This window comes from Elaeis guineensis, chromosome 4 (genome assembly GCF_000442705.2).
Source record: "Elaeis guineensis isolate ETL-2024a chromosome 4, EG11, whole genome shotgun sequence".
NCBI classification, from domain to species: domain Eukaryota; kingdom Viridiplantae; phylum Streptophyta; class Magnoliopsida; order Arecales; family Arecaceae; genus Elaeis; species Elaeis guineensis.
The window spans coordinates 15,573,212-15,591,733 of NC_025996.2; the positions used below are offsets into that span (position 1 = coordinate 15,573,212).

Below are 18,522 nucleotides of genomic sequence, written 5' to 3' on the forward strand. Positions count from 1 at the left end.
AAAGACAAAACTCTGCTAAAATTTTCAAAAGAAACCAGACTTCTCTCCATATTTTCTCCATTCAAATTCCTATTTTTTGCTTTCTACTTCTCCATTTCTACTATCTGTTCTCAAAGCTCCGACTGACTTAAACATAGGAGGATCCTAAACCGGAGGGCACTCCATGGTTTTAAGACTTCTTTTGCAGATTTTGCTAACAGTTCACGTCGGCGTAATTTTCAGCTCTCCAGCTCGGTTCACTATCGATCTCACATCTGGAGTCTTGCAGAACGTAACCCGTTGAAGGTCATTCCTACAACTCCTAAATTAGAATATTGGAAATCACAAAAGAAGAGGGAAAACATCAAAATGCTATAAAACGCAGCACCCTCATTAAAAAAAAAAAAAATCTTGTAATATGCTGGTTGTGAAGCCCTTATGCTGTCAACAGCAATTCTAAGATTACTATGGCAATAACCAAGTATTCCAATAAAAATGATCTTAGAAAGTTAAATAGAAAAAATAAAGCACCTGATAATCTAGAAAATTCGATTGAATTAATTCATTCCAATGATAAAATTAATCTTCTAGGCAGGATCAAAGTTTCTCTTTTATATGTTTTTTTTTTTTTGTAAAAAAAATGGGCATTGGAGGGGGGGTGATCTGGTGCATCAACCTCCTCTAGGTATGATCATAGGGTCTCAATTTTCACTGAAAAATATTCGATTCGGGATCAAATTTGGATGAATAGACGGCCACCACCCCAGTACATTCCTCTTTTATTTGTTTAACACTTAGGTAGCTGCATGCTGTGCTAAAAAAACTTTGGTAATCCACTACAGAGCCAGGTTATCTAGTCTTTCATAGTTTTAAGTCGGGTAGCTATTGTATGGCAGATGATTGACCTAAAACTTTAGATCAGTTTTTTTTTCTTTACTTTATTTTATTTTATTTGTTTATTTTTTTATTTTTGGCCAATGAAAGTTCGACACGGGAATTTTGGATCTATTTCTTGTTCAGTCCTTAAGGTACTTGAACCTTATTCTGACACAGACCACCCATCGTACAGGCCGAATCAGTCATACGATTCTCCGAGTAAGCCCTATGAATACTTGATGTATGCAACACTAACGTTGCTATGTCATCCTTCCTCTGATGGATTTCAATTCATGAGGTGCGACTGTTAATAGTGGAATTCGATTGTTAAATAAACTACCTTTTCCATGAGCTAAATCTCGTAATCTTGATGTCCTCATATTGGACTCTCTTCCTCTCCTTTTTCCACTGCTCACTTATAAAAGAAATAACAGTGTGTACAGGAGAAAAAAATATGGCAATACGCATCTACTTTTCTCTTCTATCTGCTTCAATTGCTTGGTGAAATTGCCCCATCGGTGCAATGCCAATGACATGAAATCGATATTAGTGTAAATGTTCATCATGTACTTGATTACCATACATCAAGTTCGAAAGTTAATGATTTAATTACCTTTTTTACCTATGTTAACTTGGGCAAATGGGCAACAACATCCAATAACCTTGAATATTTGGCTGTGGTTATAATTGAAGGTTATCTGATAGCAGGGAGTAATCCACATCACTCACAATCAAGATTTTCTAAAAACAGTCTCACTCTATCTCTCTCACCCCACCAATTCTTGCATGCAGGCATGCAAAGAGGCGCACATGATCATAAAAAGCTAGAGAACCATCAAGCTTCTCTAATAGAAATATCATGTGATCTGAATGAAATATAGAGAGAACTACTGATGCATTCATTGTGCCAATTGATTACAAAATGCACCGAACATCACACACTCTGTTGATAAATAATTTTTGGATTTCCAAGACCACATAATGGAGAACATAACAAGATGGAGAACAAAAGGTGATGAAAATAGACTAGTCTTCAATACAAGCATAATCACATGATCAACAATTTTTGGATTTCCAAGACCACATCATGGAGAACATAACAAGGTGGAGAACAAAAGGTGATGAAAATAGACTAGTCTTCAGTACAAGCGTAATCACATGCTCCAATAATCTAATTTCAAGTACATTGCCACTAATGATAAAGGCAGGACGATCGCCTTGAAAAGAGAATGAAGAACAAGACTAACAAATTTTGAATCTTCATTCAACTAGATAGGTGTTTGGAAACTCTAAATTCAGGAAAAGAAATAAAAGACAGCATCACGGACACTAAAAAGTAAACATCATCGGTTGCCAAGGCACCAAAATATGACACTAATTTTGGTTTCTGGGGCTTCGCTGCCCACTGGTTCTCTTGATTGATTCAATTCTCTGAAGCCTAATCTGTTCCCTGAACTTGGCTATGAACTCATCAGCCTTCTTATCAACTTCATTCTCCTTTGGTGCTGCTTCTGCCACAGAGTTTGAAACAACTTCTTTGTCAGAGGACTCACCAGCAACATCATCAGTATCGGACTCATCCGAGGAAACGATCACATTCTCCATGAATTCATTCCTCTTCTCAGCTTGATATCTTGGAACCAGAGGAGGCTGGAGTGCTTCATAGCCAAAGGATTGCTCAGCACCGAAGTTGGTCACTCGATCTGGCATTGCGCTTGGGACTTCCTTTGCTGGAACTGTTCTAACTGACCTTCCAACCGAATAGCTTTCTGCTTCATTTCTAGATTTTGATGATGACATCGAAGGAGCAAAGCCTTTGGCACTCGGAAAGCCTTTCCTTCCTCTGCTCAGATCTTCCAATTCATCTTTGAAACTTTTTGATACAACCTTTTTGTCTGAGATGTGTGAATAGCCATGTCCAAGAAAAGGAGGTGGCGGTGGCGGTGCCGGGGGTGGAGTGGACTTGTTGAAGCTCTTCCTCCTCCCCAAATCCTCACCGCTTTTGGTCCTCATTTCTGGGGAAAGAGAGGGTGAAGGAGCGAGCCTATTCGGAGTGGAGGGGGTACGGGGCACCGGAGAACGGAATGATGGAGTCCTGGAAGGCCCGAAATCGGCTTCCAAGATGGAAGGTGGCACAGAACAAGAAGGTGGAGATGCGATACCTGTACCCGAAGCTGATTCGTCATTCACCTCCATCCTTCCTGATCTTGATCTCCATGGAATAGGAGATCGAAGGACAGGACTCCCCTCCAGTCCATTCTCCGAATTCAGAGCATCAAAAGATCTAGACTCTTCCATTCCGTTAACTGAGCCAGAGTACTCATCAATGAATTCATTACAGGAATCCATTAACCCCGAGTCCTGGGCACATGATTTCAAGCTTCGGACAGGCAGATACAGAGGCTTATTGGTAGCGTGGCCGGCATCGGTTCGTTCATTTCTAACCACAACCACAGGATTATTTCGGTAGTACTGTGAGCTCCAAGTCCGGATCTTGCTCTCATCAAGAGGCCCATGGGGGCTATAAACCTCGTCATCGTCGAAGTCTGAAGAGACATGAAGGATTTGGGAGATGTAAGATTGGGGGCTATCAGCCTTCCAAGCAGCCGCCTCCTTTTCAAGCTCCGGTTCGGTGTTGCGGCGGCTGAAAATGCCGTAAGATATGGCAATCCCGACGACGAGAAGGTGGAGGAGTTCCCAGCTTCTGGTGAAGAGGGATTGGTTTATGGACTCTGGGGCTTGGGAGGGGAAAAGAGGGAGGAGGGCATGATGATGGTGAAGAAGATGACTTTGTAGAGGAAACTGGAGAGGAATCTAGCTGAGGCTTGTTGGGCTTGTGGGTTTGGAGTTCTGAGCTTGGAGTTGGTAATTTGGAGGGGTTGAGAGCAGGATTTGGCTCCGCCATTGCAGTGGAGGTTGTGATGCTCTTCTTTTACTCTTGTTCTTCCTTTCTGCGCTTTTGATCACCCGATTGCCTTGGAGATGAAGAGAGGGAAGAGGAAAAGGTGGAGAAGAAGAGCAGGGAAGGGGAGAAGACTTAGTGACGAAGGAAAAGTGGAGGGAAGGAAAAGGCTGAGGAGAGGGGATGAGGCTGCTGTTTTTAAAAGGTGTGGGCTGCCACTTTTTGTTACCGTTGGTCGAAAATGCAAAGATGCCCTCAATTCTGCTGAAATTTGCCGAATATACCCCGCTCCACGAGGGTACACAACAACATGCATTCTTGGCCAGGGGAGCTTCTACAGTGTGACTGAACCATTCTATTTAGAAAATTATGATCATCTCTGATGTGATTCATCAATCAGTGCTGAGCATTAAATCTCGATGGTGCGATATGGAGCAAGTTTAATTGCAAAAAAGAGAAAGGTTTCATCAAAAAGAAAGCAAAATGGGATTCGGATCCAATAATTTGAATCTGTGGATTGAATATGGTGCTAATATGCGACAGATTACAAGGATGTACATCCATATCATGCCTCATTTTGATTTTAAATAAATCTTTCTGATATCTTCTGATATAACTTGTTGACTCATGGTCTCCTAGGTAATCATCTTCATTTCAATGGGTCCAGAATACCTAATCAGTTGGGTCCAGAATAAAATGCTCAAAAATAAGATGTTAACACTGTGGGCTTGGGAGATTGGCTCAAGTACCGATGGAGATTTCAGCTTAGAATATCATGCTCACATTTTTGTTGGCATTATAAGTTTCAATTTTGCGTTGAATTGGGTCATCCTACCCTTCACAGCAGAGGGAGATTTTGGTCGTTCTGGAATTCCCTATTTCTCGAGTGAAGGGGGACCTTGGGGAGAGGACCAGGGTATTATTGTGGTAACGGGCAAGACAGAGGTTGAAAGAGAGGAGGGATGTGGTCGGGATTCTTCTTTTGGGGTGCTTACGCTAGCTTTGGCTTGGGAGAATGTGGGTCTGAGGCCGTTACCTTTAAGTCTCCCTCCCTTGTCCTACTTTTGCTTCCCTCCTAGTTATTCATTGCAGATCTAATGGTCTAGGAGAAGAATATGAGATGTTCTTCGATTCTCACGCGGTGTTTAGTTTTTAACTGGTTAGAATTTATGCTTCTCTTTAGCAAATGGTGTGGGTCCACCATGTATGTTGTAGATATCTGCTTCAAGAAAATGGCTTCTTTCCTAAGTTAAGATGTAGGTAACTGAGATATCCCACAACAAAAAAAGGTATATATTGTTTTATAGCCAAAAAAAAAAAAATCATACAAATACTAAAAATTATGTTTCTTCTTAGGATCAATGCTTAAAAGATCCCTGTCCTATTGATCTATATGTTGATTAACAAGTGCAAAATATTGGTGTTAGAGGCAGACCTGTTGAGAAATTTTCTCAAAAAATAGGTACCCTTAGTTTCAAATTATTCAGGAATGGGAAACCGAGATTGTTTTTTCATCACTTTTCTTTTCTTTTCTTTTTTTTTCCAAGAACAGAATGTTTGTGAGAAGTTGGCAATGCAATGGTTAGGTTGGACCATTGGATGATCACTGTATACTGTTTGGTTAGCTTTCTACTTACCCTTCAAATGTAAGAACTTGCATGGAACTTGTGTGACACATAAACGATCTCACAATTATTCGTTGCCATAATCTATTACAGTTAGATTCTTATGCTAGGGGTTCTTAGTGTTGTTGGAGTCTCCTTCAAGACGAGAATTTTGTTTGCATTCGGCATAATAAAATAAGGGAACAGAGCAGGGCATACAACTTCAAAGCCCAGTGCTTGAGGTGGCCCAGTTATGAGCCGTTCCAATTTAAACTCAAAGATTCTTACACAACGGATTTACTTTGTTCCACTTGGTTAATTCAATATACTGCCGCAGAATGGCGTTGGACCCACGCAAACAAACCATTGGTGGACCAAAGCATGACATATTCCTCACGCATATGTAGAGAAATGTGCGTTCTCACTCACATTCCTGGACGGCCTTTTGGTTATGGGGGTGACTTGATGACATTCACCATTGTACTTCCACAATATCTTCAAAATTTTGATTTTTGAAATCTTAATATACAAAAGTTTTGCTGAAAGAAGGCAAAAGAAAACCCATTGTCTAAAAGCAACTGATGTTATTTTACCATGAAGGTCATCGATAGATGGTTACAGTTTTCTGCGATTGTATCCAAACTTAAAAATTACTTGGTCATCAATTTCTCCTGATCAAGTGGCAATATCTATGACATTTCTGAAAGTTGCTAATTTGTTGAAATGGATTGTTTGGCATATTTGACAGCAGCGGCAAAGCCAGTTGTTTTGGAAAAAGAAAAGGTGACAAGGCTTAGAACCAAACATTCAAAGATATTTGTGTCTGGGTCTAATTAATATTCAGCTTAGAAGTAAACGTTCAAAGTTTTGTGCTTGGATCTAACGTTCATGATGGTGGATGTCACCGTCGGAGCCACGCCAGAAAGAATCATTGTTCCAAAAACCATGTAGTCAAGATAGACGGATAATCTTCATCAAACAAAGCTAAAGTGACGAGGCATGCATGCTTTCTTACTCATTTGCTTTTCTTTTCTTTTCTTTTCTTTTTTTCTGTAGAAAGTACTGGAGATAGCTTAGAAATCTACAGAACTGATTCTAAAGCTTTGGTCTGATAAGTTAATTTGCATCTCGTCTGGATCAACTCCATCTCAGCACATGCTCATGGGATGAGATTCCATGTGGTAATCCACTTAAAAAGATAATATTGTCCGATTCCATTCCACAGGTAGACATGTTTGCCGCCGCCTTGCTTGTCCTGATGATTATTTTTGGAAGGCGGATAATCTTATTAAGCTAGTTGCTCACTTGATTGTGACTTTGTGGTAATCAAGTTTAATTAGATGATCGAAGGGAAGGTTCTCGAGCGTCGTAGATGATAATGGATTCTTAATGTGTTCTCTAGCAGAAAGTGGTGCCACCATCACCTTTTTAGTTGAGATTATATGCGCTTAGTGGGCTATATGCGTGCTTTATAAGCACGGTGATGCTTCGGAATTTCTCTATTCCTTTCTATAATATGATGGGGAGAAAGGCATGAGGGCAGGTAACGACTAATTGTTTGGCTCATGGGAAGAGGATGGGAGAAAGTGTGTTCGATGAAAAAATGGAGAGAGATTTAATGTTTGGTTAGAGTTTTAAAAAAAGAGAGATGAAAAAGCTGTATTCCCATGAAAATAAAATTTTCATATTTCATAAAAAAATCCATTTGGGATATAGAAAGTTCCAGTCTCATCAGCTAAAAATTGATAGATATATATATATATATATATATATATATTTTTTTTCCAGATGTGCTGTTAAGCTATTCAAATAGAATGTGATAAGATCTTTACTTTATTAATGGTATAAAAGATGTTCGTACAACTTTCAAAAAAAAAAAAAAAAAAAATGCTCAACAAAATATAAGCCATTTTCTAATGTGCCAAACGTATAAAAATTTTCTCAGTATTATATATGCAGATATTGGCTTTCTAAATAAAATATTTCGGTGAAAATTTCCTCCTGCGAATCAAACATGTCATAATGTATCATCAAATGTCTCAAGCTTGTGCTGAGAACAGCTGATGAAAACTAAATGGAAGTCTACCACTTTCATTAGCTTTGTTATGATCATGTCCCCTGCCACAAGGTTTTATAACTGCTTTTATGACCTCTGTTTCAGAGCTGACCTCTCAAGAATCCATCACAAGTAGCTAAGCAGTCGGCAAGTTTTCGGTAATCACACGAAAAAGAGCATGAGCTGAAAAAAATGCCATCTATAATGCGAGCTTTAAACTGATACCAGTAGCCAAAGTAGCGTGATTTAAAGGGACAAGCATTCCAGCTTTGGTTGAAGTTTGATTTAAATTTACATGAGTTAAATTTGATCTTGGCTTCTAAACTTGGTTTGAAATAAATATTAACTTATAAACTCAAAATTAATTTCTAGCCCAGCTTTAGCAAATTTTTGTTTTCTAAATGAGGTCGGAGCATGCGTGGAGAGCCAGATAAGCATTGCCTCAAGCATTACGACATCTATATAAAACTAATTTATTGGCCGATTGGCCCTTTGGCATACAACCATGAGTACCATATATATCACACCCAACAAATTTTTGCATTATAATATGTTACAATCCTAAGGTGTGGGGCTTATGTCGGACCCTGTCCACTGAAATAATCTCGTATCTAATGCAATCACTTTGTTAAGTAGTTGCTCAAATGGATGACTAGTATGTTACCAAAAAAAAAAAAAAATATACTGTATAATTGCCAATATAATGTTATTATAGATGCTTCAATCGAAAATTTATTGTTCAATTAGACCCATCACATCATTGTTGGACCAGTTCAATTATAATATGACATACCTAAAGATTTAAGTGAAAAAAAAAAATCATCAAGTAAAAGCTCTTTACCCCTCTTTGTTCACTGTTCGTTTGATTGGACCATAGCTTACGAAATGAAGGTAATGGAGTCATCATGGTAGTGGAGGTGCTTATTGACCCACAATGATGGATGGGGGGCTAAGAGGAGGTGACAGGATTCTTATGGTGGCAGTTGTGGTGGTGATAGTTGCAGCGATTATGGAGGGCTCGATCTGATAGAGTAGGTACTCGATTGTTTGCATATTGAATTTGTGTCGGACTCATGAGTCAACTGGAAGATGTGAATGGTGCGATGATCGACAACCGCTGCCCATGACCATCCGTCCGTGGTCTTTGGATTGGGCTTTTTCACAGATAATTGAGCAGAGTAGATAAATGGAGGGGTTAAAAAATTTTCGCTTGATCATTTTTTTTTTAATTCGTCTAAAGAAGCTAACTATATTTGAAATTGGTCCAAAAATAAGTTTGTGGTTTGGTTCAACTAGCAATTTTTTGCCTCAACCTCGTTCAGGACCCTAAATCGTGGTACCATGACGTTATGCAAACGTTGCCCACCATCACCCCTGACTTCTTCCCGTTTAACGTAATGTTAACTGAATCCCGTTCTGGAGTTCTGTACCAAACAATCGTAGTGGGCTTCTCACCGATCGCCACGTGGAAGAAAAAAACCCTCAAGCTGCTGGTGGGCAAAGCGCTTGGACTTCAAAGAGGAGAGCAGAACGGAAGAGCACCACCGGCGGCGGAAATGGCGGCGGAGGGGTTTCTGGAGGTCGAGAACCTAGAAGCCATCATCACAAGGATCGAGCAGAAGTCCCGCAAGATCGAGAGCTTGCTTAAACAGTAAGTCCCGATGGAAACCGTCGCCCTAACCCTAGCTTCCCAGTGATCCAAAATCCAACCTTGCTTGTAAATTTTCAACAGATCGAAGCCCGTGGAGGCTCTGAAGACGGCACTTGAGGGATCCCCTCTCAAGACCAGAGATGAGAGGTGCAAGGTTGTCGGCATCTCTTGGATCTTCTCCTTCGCTTGATCATTAGGGTTTATTCAAAATTGGATCCTTTGTTTGGTTTCTTTTCATCCGCAGTCGGCGAATTGGATAGTGGTGCATCGGGCGATAATGGCCATAAAGGATGTGGATGGCATGCTCGCTTCTTTGGATCCCGAGTACTACGACATCCTCATGAAGTGAGATCTCTATCCTGATATGTGATCTCTATCCTTAATTTTACTTTTAGATTTAATGTTGGTCTTGATAATTCTTTGTTGGTCAATTACAATTCTTTTCTCTTTCATTAACAGTTGTATAAAGATATTGTGGTAACTATATGATGTTTTTTCATTGGTTAAACACTTTTTTTTTAGTTTTATAGATTATTCTGTTATTGTTGTTGTAATTTATTATCATTTGGTATTCTGATACTTTGATTAAGAGCTGGTTGTAAAATGTGGACGTAAAAATTGAGTGCTGGCAAAATGTAATTGAGTTCTAGATGGCTGTCCTGTTTTTGATGCAATGGTTGGTATGATTGCAACAAATAACTGAGCTAAAAGTTTACTTGTGTATCATATTACAGTTTACTTGTGAATGTTTTTTTTTCTTAAAAAAAAATTTCTTCTCTGTTTAATTGCATCGCAAGTGCATGTCTATTGCAAAATTATATGACATTCTTAGTATATCGACGAGTTTTTACAACCACAAAAAAATAATGTTTGAATAAGAGTAAAATGGACAGGGCGCTGGATTGAAATCTGGAATGCTGGCCCAATATCATATATAGAGTTTCAGGGAATGAAGAATGGAATTGGTACGGAACTTCAAGAATGGGATACTTTGAAAAGCTGTTGGTGCATATAGCATGATAATTAAGTTCCTTTCTTGTTTTTGTTTGCTAGTGATAGAATTGTTTTACTTGTGCAGAGCGCTCTATTGTCTTGTTGTCAATTTGAAGTACTTGTTATTGCTGTCATTTAGCATACACAGAACTCCCTTGTTTACTTATCCTCTCAAGAAATAATTGTACTCGAACTCATTAGATCTATAAAATCTAGAAAAATTGAGTAAGGAATATGGAATAAGAGAACATGGTACAGCCAATGTGGAATGTTTAGCATAGGACGCGGACCTAAAAAGATGGTGAAGTTGAAATGATGTTAGAAGTGCAGTTTTATTAATAATCTTCCCTGGTTGATGTTTCTAAGTTACTACATATACACATAGTGGTGTTAAAAAAAAAAAAACAGACAGAGAAATCTAAGAAATTATTTGTGATTCAGCAAGTGGAATGTGATATAAGATGTAGTAAGTCAATATGAAATGCTCGGCAACATTCAATTCTATTCTGTTAGTTTGTTTTATCCTCCATGCTCAGACATGGTGCAACATACTAAGATGGAAACATGGGCAGCCAGGGCACCTATCTTTTTAAATATGCCCTTGAAGGAATAAAGTGGGGCTGAATTATAAGTTGAATATAGAGGATTTAAAGTGTAGGTTATCTGGAAGTTGTCCATTGAGCAGCTTTTGTGGCTGGATGTGAATTTGATGAGACTGGTCTAGGATTTTATTATGAGATTAGTAATTAAAAAGGAAAAAGAATCATGAGCTGGGTTAAAGGAGACAGCAATGGAAGGTGTCAGAGTCTTCTTAGTTAGTGGAAAACGAGGAGCTGATCATATGTAGTTGAGCTGGGTGAAACTATAAGTTTAAAGGGGGGTTGCACAGTATTGGTGGTTTTCCTTCCAAGGATCCTTGTAAATGTGGTGGTTAGTCTAGGAGCTTAGTGTGGAGTTCTTTAAACTTGTTTTGGTACCTTGTAATTGGGCTGGTTATTTGTGATGCTGCTGATAGAATGATTATCTTCCTTCATATTAGTTCTAAAAGAACTGGATGCAAAGCCGTTGAGAGCTATAGTCAGCATTCTTCTTGTTGGTGGAACCTTGACCTATGCATGCTTGTACCGCCCACCTTTTCTAGTTTCAGAAACACGTGATTGTTGTCCTCCGTTCTTCTCCAGTCTTGGACATTTAATGGAGGAATTTGACACATGATCTTCCAAGCAAGCTTCATTTTGTTGTTTTAAGTTTTTCATCACCTTCCCTTTGAACAATTGAATTCAATAACTTTTTCAAAGAGATGATGACCCCCTGCACCTTATATCACTTCTAGTGGAACAAGAGCAGCCTCTACACTTTTCTTCTTCATGCACGTATCAGTCACCACTCATCACTGCCAAATGTATATATACATAATGCTTACGACCATGGTTGCTATATTTCCGGAACCAAATCTGAAGAGTTGGATCTGATTGGCGGGTTCCCTTCTAACAATCTTTGCTTTTAGATTGTAAATTATCATGGAAGCGGAAAAGTGCCTCTAGTTGTCTATACTAACCAGCCAGCTTTGGAAATTGCACTATGGTTACTTTGTGACAAGGACCTCTAGCTAGTTTCAGCATTTCTGCTGGGAATCACTTGTTTCATTGCTTGCCTTCTGCTGCATTTGTATTCATACCTTTGTCAAAAAACAATGCAGGTACTTGTATAGGGGTTTAGCAACCGGAGACCGACCAACTTGTGACCAATGCCTGAGGATTCATGAAAAGCTTACAGAGAGAGCAGGGTTGGGATGCATACTGCGCTCGCTTGCTGACACCGTAAATACCGTATAAGCTTTAATTTAGTTTCATGTCAGTGTAATATCATTTTTCTCTATTTGTATTCACCGTCATGTTTGTGTTATACAGTTTGAAAACTGAGATCGTTAAATAACATTTGTACTGGAGTTCTATATGGGGAAAAATGTGCGAGTTTAGAATTGCATCTCATGGGTGAGCCCCAGTAAAGGGCTGACTGCTGAGCATTGGGTGTAATTGAGCTAAGCTTGAGCGATTCAGGCTATGCTCAAGCTTAGTCTGAACTTTCTTGAGCCAATCTGAAGCTCAGCTCAATCATTATTATTATTTTATAGCTCAACACTTGCGATCAGTGAGACCCTGTTTGTGAAATTGGCGAGAGTTTTTTGTCTGTGTCGTGAAGTTTATCCAAATTTCTTGTAGTGACAAAAATCTTATCCATAAAATTCCTCTCAACAAGTGATCCCGGCCTTTGAATCTAATTTTTTTAAAAAATCCTGGTCATCTAGCCCAAGCTTAAGTAAAGTTCTTTCCTTAAATTGATAGTAATGTTGAATAACTAATGAAATCTTCATTAATATAATATTGTATATATATGTATACTATGTTGAGTCAGGCTTAATCTAGCCAAACATGAGTCAGCAATTCTAAAACTTGAAAAGCATGCACCAAAAAAAAAAAAAAAAAAATACCGGGTACTGTAATCGTCGCACATTGCAGCTGCTTCTGTGACTCCAGTTGTTTCCAAGTTAAGGTTTTTCCTTTTTTTTTTTTTTTTTTTTTTTGTGGCTAAGTTGGACAACTCAGACTATTCTATTTTGAATACGTCTAATGAAATTGAAAAGTAAAACATCGAAAAAGACCATCGGAGCAGATGCCATGTCGATCTACAGCGCCTCCCTCAGATGCTCAGCTACGAAGGCCGCTGCCTAGTTCACAGCTTCGTTCATCTTGCAGTAGATATATCTTGTGAAAAAGGATGTGCCCTCCCTTGTACGACTCCAAATATTTTGCAACAAAGATGAGTCTGAGTTCCCAGACTCCGATTGAGGATCTAGCCTTTTAATGTTGCTCAGTCACCCTCCACTAATGGAATCATCCTCTGATACAGACATGTAGAGGTGATATGTGTCTAGGTTGTCTTTAGCTTCAAACTTGAATAGAAGTGTCAAAAATCAGACATCCATCAGCTATAACGAACTTGGAGTTTGAACCTTTGATTACAAACTCCAAACCTCCTTTGTTGCTGCCATCATTACACTACCATCGGGGTTGTCAGATCGGATCCACTATGAAAATTTTTGATCTAACGGATCATTCGGTTCGGATCAGACTCATGAATAATGTGACCAAAACTCAAAAAATTCAGATCTGAATCGAATGCACATCAAATATAGCCAATTATATTTTAATTACTACACAGCCAAGTACTACTTACTATATAAAATAGATAATAAATAGCATTGCTTTTAAAATAAATTAGGATAAAAAAATAATTTTAAACTTATTTTTATGTTAAAGGAATTGCTTATATAAGTTTTGAATTAAAACTTAGGGCTAAAAAAGATTTGGATCCTAACCGTATATCGGGGTCGGAATGGGTTGAATCGGATTAGATTGTAGAGTAGAAATCCAAAATTGACTCGGAAGTCAAACATGAAAATTCTGAATTTAATAAACTCAAAACTGACTTGGAAAATATAACATGTCCGGTTTTAAAACCCGATCTCACCCCACAAATCCTTAAAATGAGTTAGATAGGATCTAAACGGATTAACCTGATTAAAAATGTTCAGTTTCAGATCACCACGGATTAATCTGACCCATTGCAGCCTTATCTCCAGGTGATGAACACCAGCCACATCTCCGCAGGGGCGAAGTAGGGGTTTTAGGAGTTCCTAACCATCAAAGGCTCTCCGGTATCATGTGATTGGATAATATCAGCCACTTAAGTCAAAGCCGATGGATCTCGCTGATTGGCTGTCTTCTTAAAAATCTAGCCGTTTCTAGCCAACCATATATGTTAGGCAACGTAAATTAAATAACCCGAATGGCAGGGTCGCTGACTCGGACGCCTCCAGGGACATTACCCAGCCACCAAACTGCAGCAGCCTTATTGCACTGGAAAAGTACGAGGGACAGAGTCTTCCATTTCGTAACTGGCGCAAGCTGGAGGAATGCCCATCCCACGTTTGCTCAAGGCTCGTGGTAGGAAGACGTCCCAAGTAACTTTCCAGATGAACAAGACTGTTCTGGGATGGACTCAATCATCCAAGTCCAGGCATAATCATGGCTCTTAATGGGCTCATCTCTAAGCAACTTGTACAGATCCCCGGCTTGACCCACTAGCTGCACGTGTGACGTGGCTGGGGATGGTAAGAGGCGACATCCAAATCAAGGTTTTAATAACAGTACTTAAAATATTTTTCTTTCCTGAGATTAAGAGGGGCTAATTTCCGCTTCTACCCTATACCAGGCCGATCCCAACGACCGGATCCGACCTCTCTTATTTTTTAACCGTTATAACTGTTATTGCAATGTTATTTCAGCTGTTATATGTTATATAATTCGGAGGAAACTAGTGAAAGTTCTCTATTTGAATTTAACCTCCAAAATAACTCTTCGATTGAGTTCTACTTAAAAGCAACTCTCCAGTTATAGCATAAATAATCAAATTATCCCTACAGTTATAAACCAACACTAAAACAATACCGTGATATTAGAAAAATAATACTGTCTTATTATAAAGTAATACAGCCTTAGTGTAAAACAATACTGTCTTATTATAATGTAAGAGTATTACAAAGTTATACTTTCTTATTATAATACATACTGACTTATTATAAAACAGTATTGCTTTATTGTAATATAATACTATTATAAAACAGTATTGCCGTATTATAAAACAATACTACGATATTAGAAAATTGTACTGCCATATTATAAATCAGTACTGCGTTACGTATTATAAAATAATACTATGATATTAGAAGACAGTTCTGTCTCATTATAACTTAGTACTGCATTATTGTAAAACAATACTGTCTTATTGTATAACTGTACGAGGATATAAGAATATAACAGTTATTTCAGATAGAAATGGGGAGTTGCTTTTTAATTTATATTTGAAATGGGGAACTACTTTTAATTTAAATTTAAATGAAGAGTTATTTTTAATTTAAAATATAAAATAAAAATTTTTATCTAATTTACTATATAATTCGGTATATAATATTAATAATGGATGGATATTACGGCGTGATGGAAACGCGAGTCCAACTACCTAAAGCGAGATAGCCTGTAGCTATAATGCATGCACTCCAAACCCTATTAACGAGCAACAAGCGGCTCTAACGAAGCGTGGGAATATAGGACTAAAGTTTCCGTATCCAACTAGAGGACAACTCGCTTTTTTTGTTTGTTTCTATCTCGATTTGTTTGTATGCAACGCTTACGTCCTTGCACCAAAGCAATTATATTGCTCTTCCCCTTCTACTCCTCACACGTATTTCCTGTTTCTTCTTCATGTGATCACAATATCCCCATGGACATGACTGACAAAAACATGAGAGCCAGATCAACTTCTCGAAGGCCATTGGTAATGTATTCACTTTCAGCCACCCTAGAAGAGAAGCTGTTGCTGATCACTTTCTTAGCCCAGAAAACATCAAAGAAAGACAGATCATTTGAAGATGATAAATTTCATGGCAACGCCAACATTGTGGCTCGAGGTTGGATGCTGCAAGTAAGCGCTTATTGAACCTTGTAGGAAAGGCCAGAGGCAGAGTCATCTTTTGTATTGGGATTCAATTGAACCTCCAAATTTTGATGCAATATCCATTATACTCTTAAAAATATGTAAATATTACTCAAAAAATTTTATATATATATATATTTTTAAATTCTTATAGGATAAAAAAATTTAATTAGTGTAGTGATTTGAATCCCTACCCTCCATCCCTACATCGCAATTGGGAATCATCAACTAAAGATAAATTAGATGGTAGCAACGCCATCACGCAGGATAAGGGATTGGAGTCTGCGCAAGAAGACTCAAAGTCTAAAGATTAGCCGACCATGAGGAAGATAAACTGGACAGTGAAAGCAGCACAGAGCCTGAAGGGTTGGACATTCGTGTGGTTCGCAAGAGGAACATGCAACGATGCATGATGGATAATGAGGAAGTTTATAGTGATGATGAAGGGTGACAGAAGAGACAACTACGTACGGTAGGAGAGGGTTCAACTCGGGAGACCGTATAGTGGTCGATTTTGATGGAACCAGTGAACTGATATAATCTTGAGTTATATGAGCTAGTAGAGTTTGAGAGTTTACTCAAGGCGTTGCGAGAGAGAGCACATGACTGCCCAATTGATATACCTAACAGACAAGGATTTATAAAACTGAACCAAATAGTTCAGAACATGCTCATTGGTTATGATAATTACTAGTTTGATTGTATATAGTTGTTATATAGCTAAGGACAAGCATCACTATTACAAAAAAGGCTATGGTAGTATTTATATGGCAGTGATTTCTAAAACTACAGTCATAGAACCTATGGCAGCGGTTACAAATAACCGTTGCCATAAGTAAAAATTTTATCATTTCATAACAATTTTGGATGATTACGTGAACCTGTAATAATAAAATCGAATTTCAAGCACATCTTCACCATTCATTATCTAAATAATTATCATTAGAATATCCTCACAAACGACCACCTCGATCTGATAGCCCTAGTTTTGTCGATCATTAAGATTTGATTTCGACGGCTATGAATGACTACATGATGATCTGATAGATAGAAATTATCGATGGGTCTGAAAATTTATGACGATGATCTCGATGATATTTATAGTATATTATCAAAATTATATTTTAATCGGACATCATTAGCATGATCAATTTAGTATAGGATGATTTTAATCGTTAAATAAAAAATGAGTGATCACAAGGCCAATCAACGTCCAATATTGAGATGATTATTTGGATAAATGATCTTTGCTAGTATTTTAATCATTTATACGGTAGTGATCATAAAATTCAAATCGTGCGTATATGTTGGAATCCATATGAACACATCTTACAAAAGTACAAGTATAATTACTTAAGGAATTTAAGAATGAGTAGTAAGCGATATATAGTTTTAGATCATTCATATACGCATGGTTTGAATTTTATGATCATCACCATACAAACGATCAAAGTAATAATAAAGATCATTTATTAAAAAAATCATCTTATAATCAAATGTGTTTGGCCTTTTCATTACTCATTTTTTATTTAACGTTCGAAATCATTTCGTACTAAATTAACTATAATAAATGATATCTGATTGAAAATTTTATTTAAAATTTTGATAGTATAATATAAATATCGCTGAGATCATTGTTGTAAGTTTTCGAATCTATTGATGGTCTCTATCTATCAGATTATCATGCGGTCATTCGTGGCTGTCGAAATCAAATTTTAATGATCGACATCTCTAAGACAGTCGGATTGAGGCAATCTTTTGTGACAATACTCTAACGATTTATTTAGATCATGGATGGTAAAGATGGACTTTAAATTTTAAAATTATATCATATTCAGATAAAAATAAAAAAAATTATATTCTTTCCTATAGCAGTGATTGCTAATAATCGCTGCTATAGGTCTATGGCAGTGGTTAGTAAACCACTACCATATCTATTTATGACAGCGGACATCACCAACTGTTGCCATAGACTGGACCTACAGCAGTGGTTACCGATATCCATTGCCATAGGATGACTTATGGTTAATCGCTGCCATAGGATGACTTATGGCAGCGGTTATCGTAACTGCTGCCGTAGGTCCAACCTATGGTTGATTGTGATAGTCTATATTAGTTGTGGAAGAAATGAATGATATGTATATAATGACTTAAGTACTCAACCGCCCACCGCCCCTACTCGCCTCTACCGCTGCCGCCACCCCCGCCACCGATCGCCGCCACCACCGACTGCTGGCAACCGCTACCGCCCCGGTGGCCGCCTGCCATAGCCATCATGAGGGTTCTACCATCGATGGCCGTCTCTTCCGTCGACCGACCACCATCCATTATCTATCAACTTTTTTGATCGTTGAAAGACTACGACAGTAGTTGGACAATCGCTACTATAGCCTCTATAGCAGCTGTTGATATAGTAGTGATTACAAAACTGCTGCCATATCTTTCTATAGCAGTAGTTGATACAACCGCTGCCGTATCTCAAAAAATCACTGCCATAGGCCTATGGCGGACATAGTGGCAGCAGTTATCTAATCGCTGTCATAGAAAATAATAGTGATTTTTTGGGCTATGGTAGTAGTTTTCAACCACTGTCATAATTCTATTTTATAGTAATGCTTGTGATTATGACTATGATAATGTTTAATTTATTTTTTTAATTAATTTGTTAAATAAGATAATTTTAATACTTTATATTTATGGTTTAAGGCCTTTGGCCCATGCTATTGTAAGCAAAAGGTACCTCTGAGAGACTTTGTAGACCGCTCTTAATGCCTAATTAAGCACACTTTTAATGATTGGAACAATGTGATTGGCAGGATAACCTCCTTTGTTGCCAAGCACATTGGTGCTGTGCTACTTCATGATCTGATGCTCTTAGATACTTTTGATTGTATCAGGACTTTCT

At 38.1% G+C, this 18,522-nt stretch overlaps 2 protein-coding genes across 2 annotated transcripts; one reads left to right on the top strand and one right to left on the bottom strand.

The window, feature by feature from the left end:
- Positions 1–1,845: 1,845 nt before the first annotated feature.
- Positions 1,846–3,934, bottom strand: LOC105043709 (uncharacterized). Its single transcript, XM_010921368.4, is given in 3 exon segments — positions 1,846–3,623; positions 3,626–3,671; positions 3,674–3,934. Coding segments are annotated over 3 exon segments (1,527 nt in total). The 5' UTR covers positions 3,761–3,934; the 3' UTR covers positions 1,846–2,229.
- A 4,922-nt stretch (positions 3,935–8,856) lies between these two features.
- On the top strand, positions 8,857–12,017 carry LOC105043707 (actin-related protein 2/3 complex subunit 5A). The gene is made up of 4 exons (XM_010921367.4): positions 8,857–9,068; positions 9,150–9,222; positions 9,313–9,413; positions 11,761–12,017. The coding sequence occupies exons 1-4, from the start codon at positions 8,974–8,976 to the stop codon at positions 11,894–11,896; spliced, it is 405 nt and encodes a 134-aa protein (XP_010919669.1). The 5' UTR covers positions 8,857–8,973; the 3' UTR covers positions 11,897–12,017.
- Positions 12,018–18,522: the final 6,505 nt, after the last annotated feature.

Coding starts and splice junctions, on each gene's coding strand:
- LOC105043707 (XM_010921367.4), top strand. CDS start 8,974: ATGGCGGCGGAGGGGTTTCTGGAGGTCGAGAACCTAGAAGCCATCATC. Junction 9,069..9,149: donor ATCGAGAGCTTGCTTAAACA/GTAAGTCCCGAT, acceptor AATTTTCAACAG/ATCGAAGCCCGTGGAGGCTC. Junction 9,223..9,312: donor CCAGAGATGAGAGGTGCAAG/GTTGTCGGCATC, acceptor TTTCATCCGCAG/TCGGCGAATTGGATAGTGGT.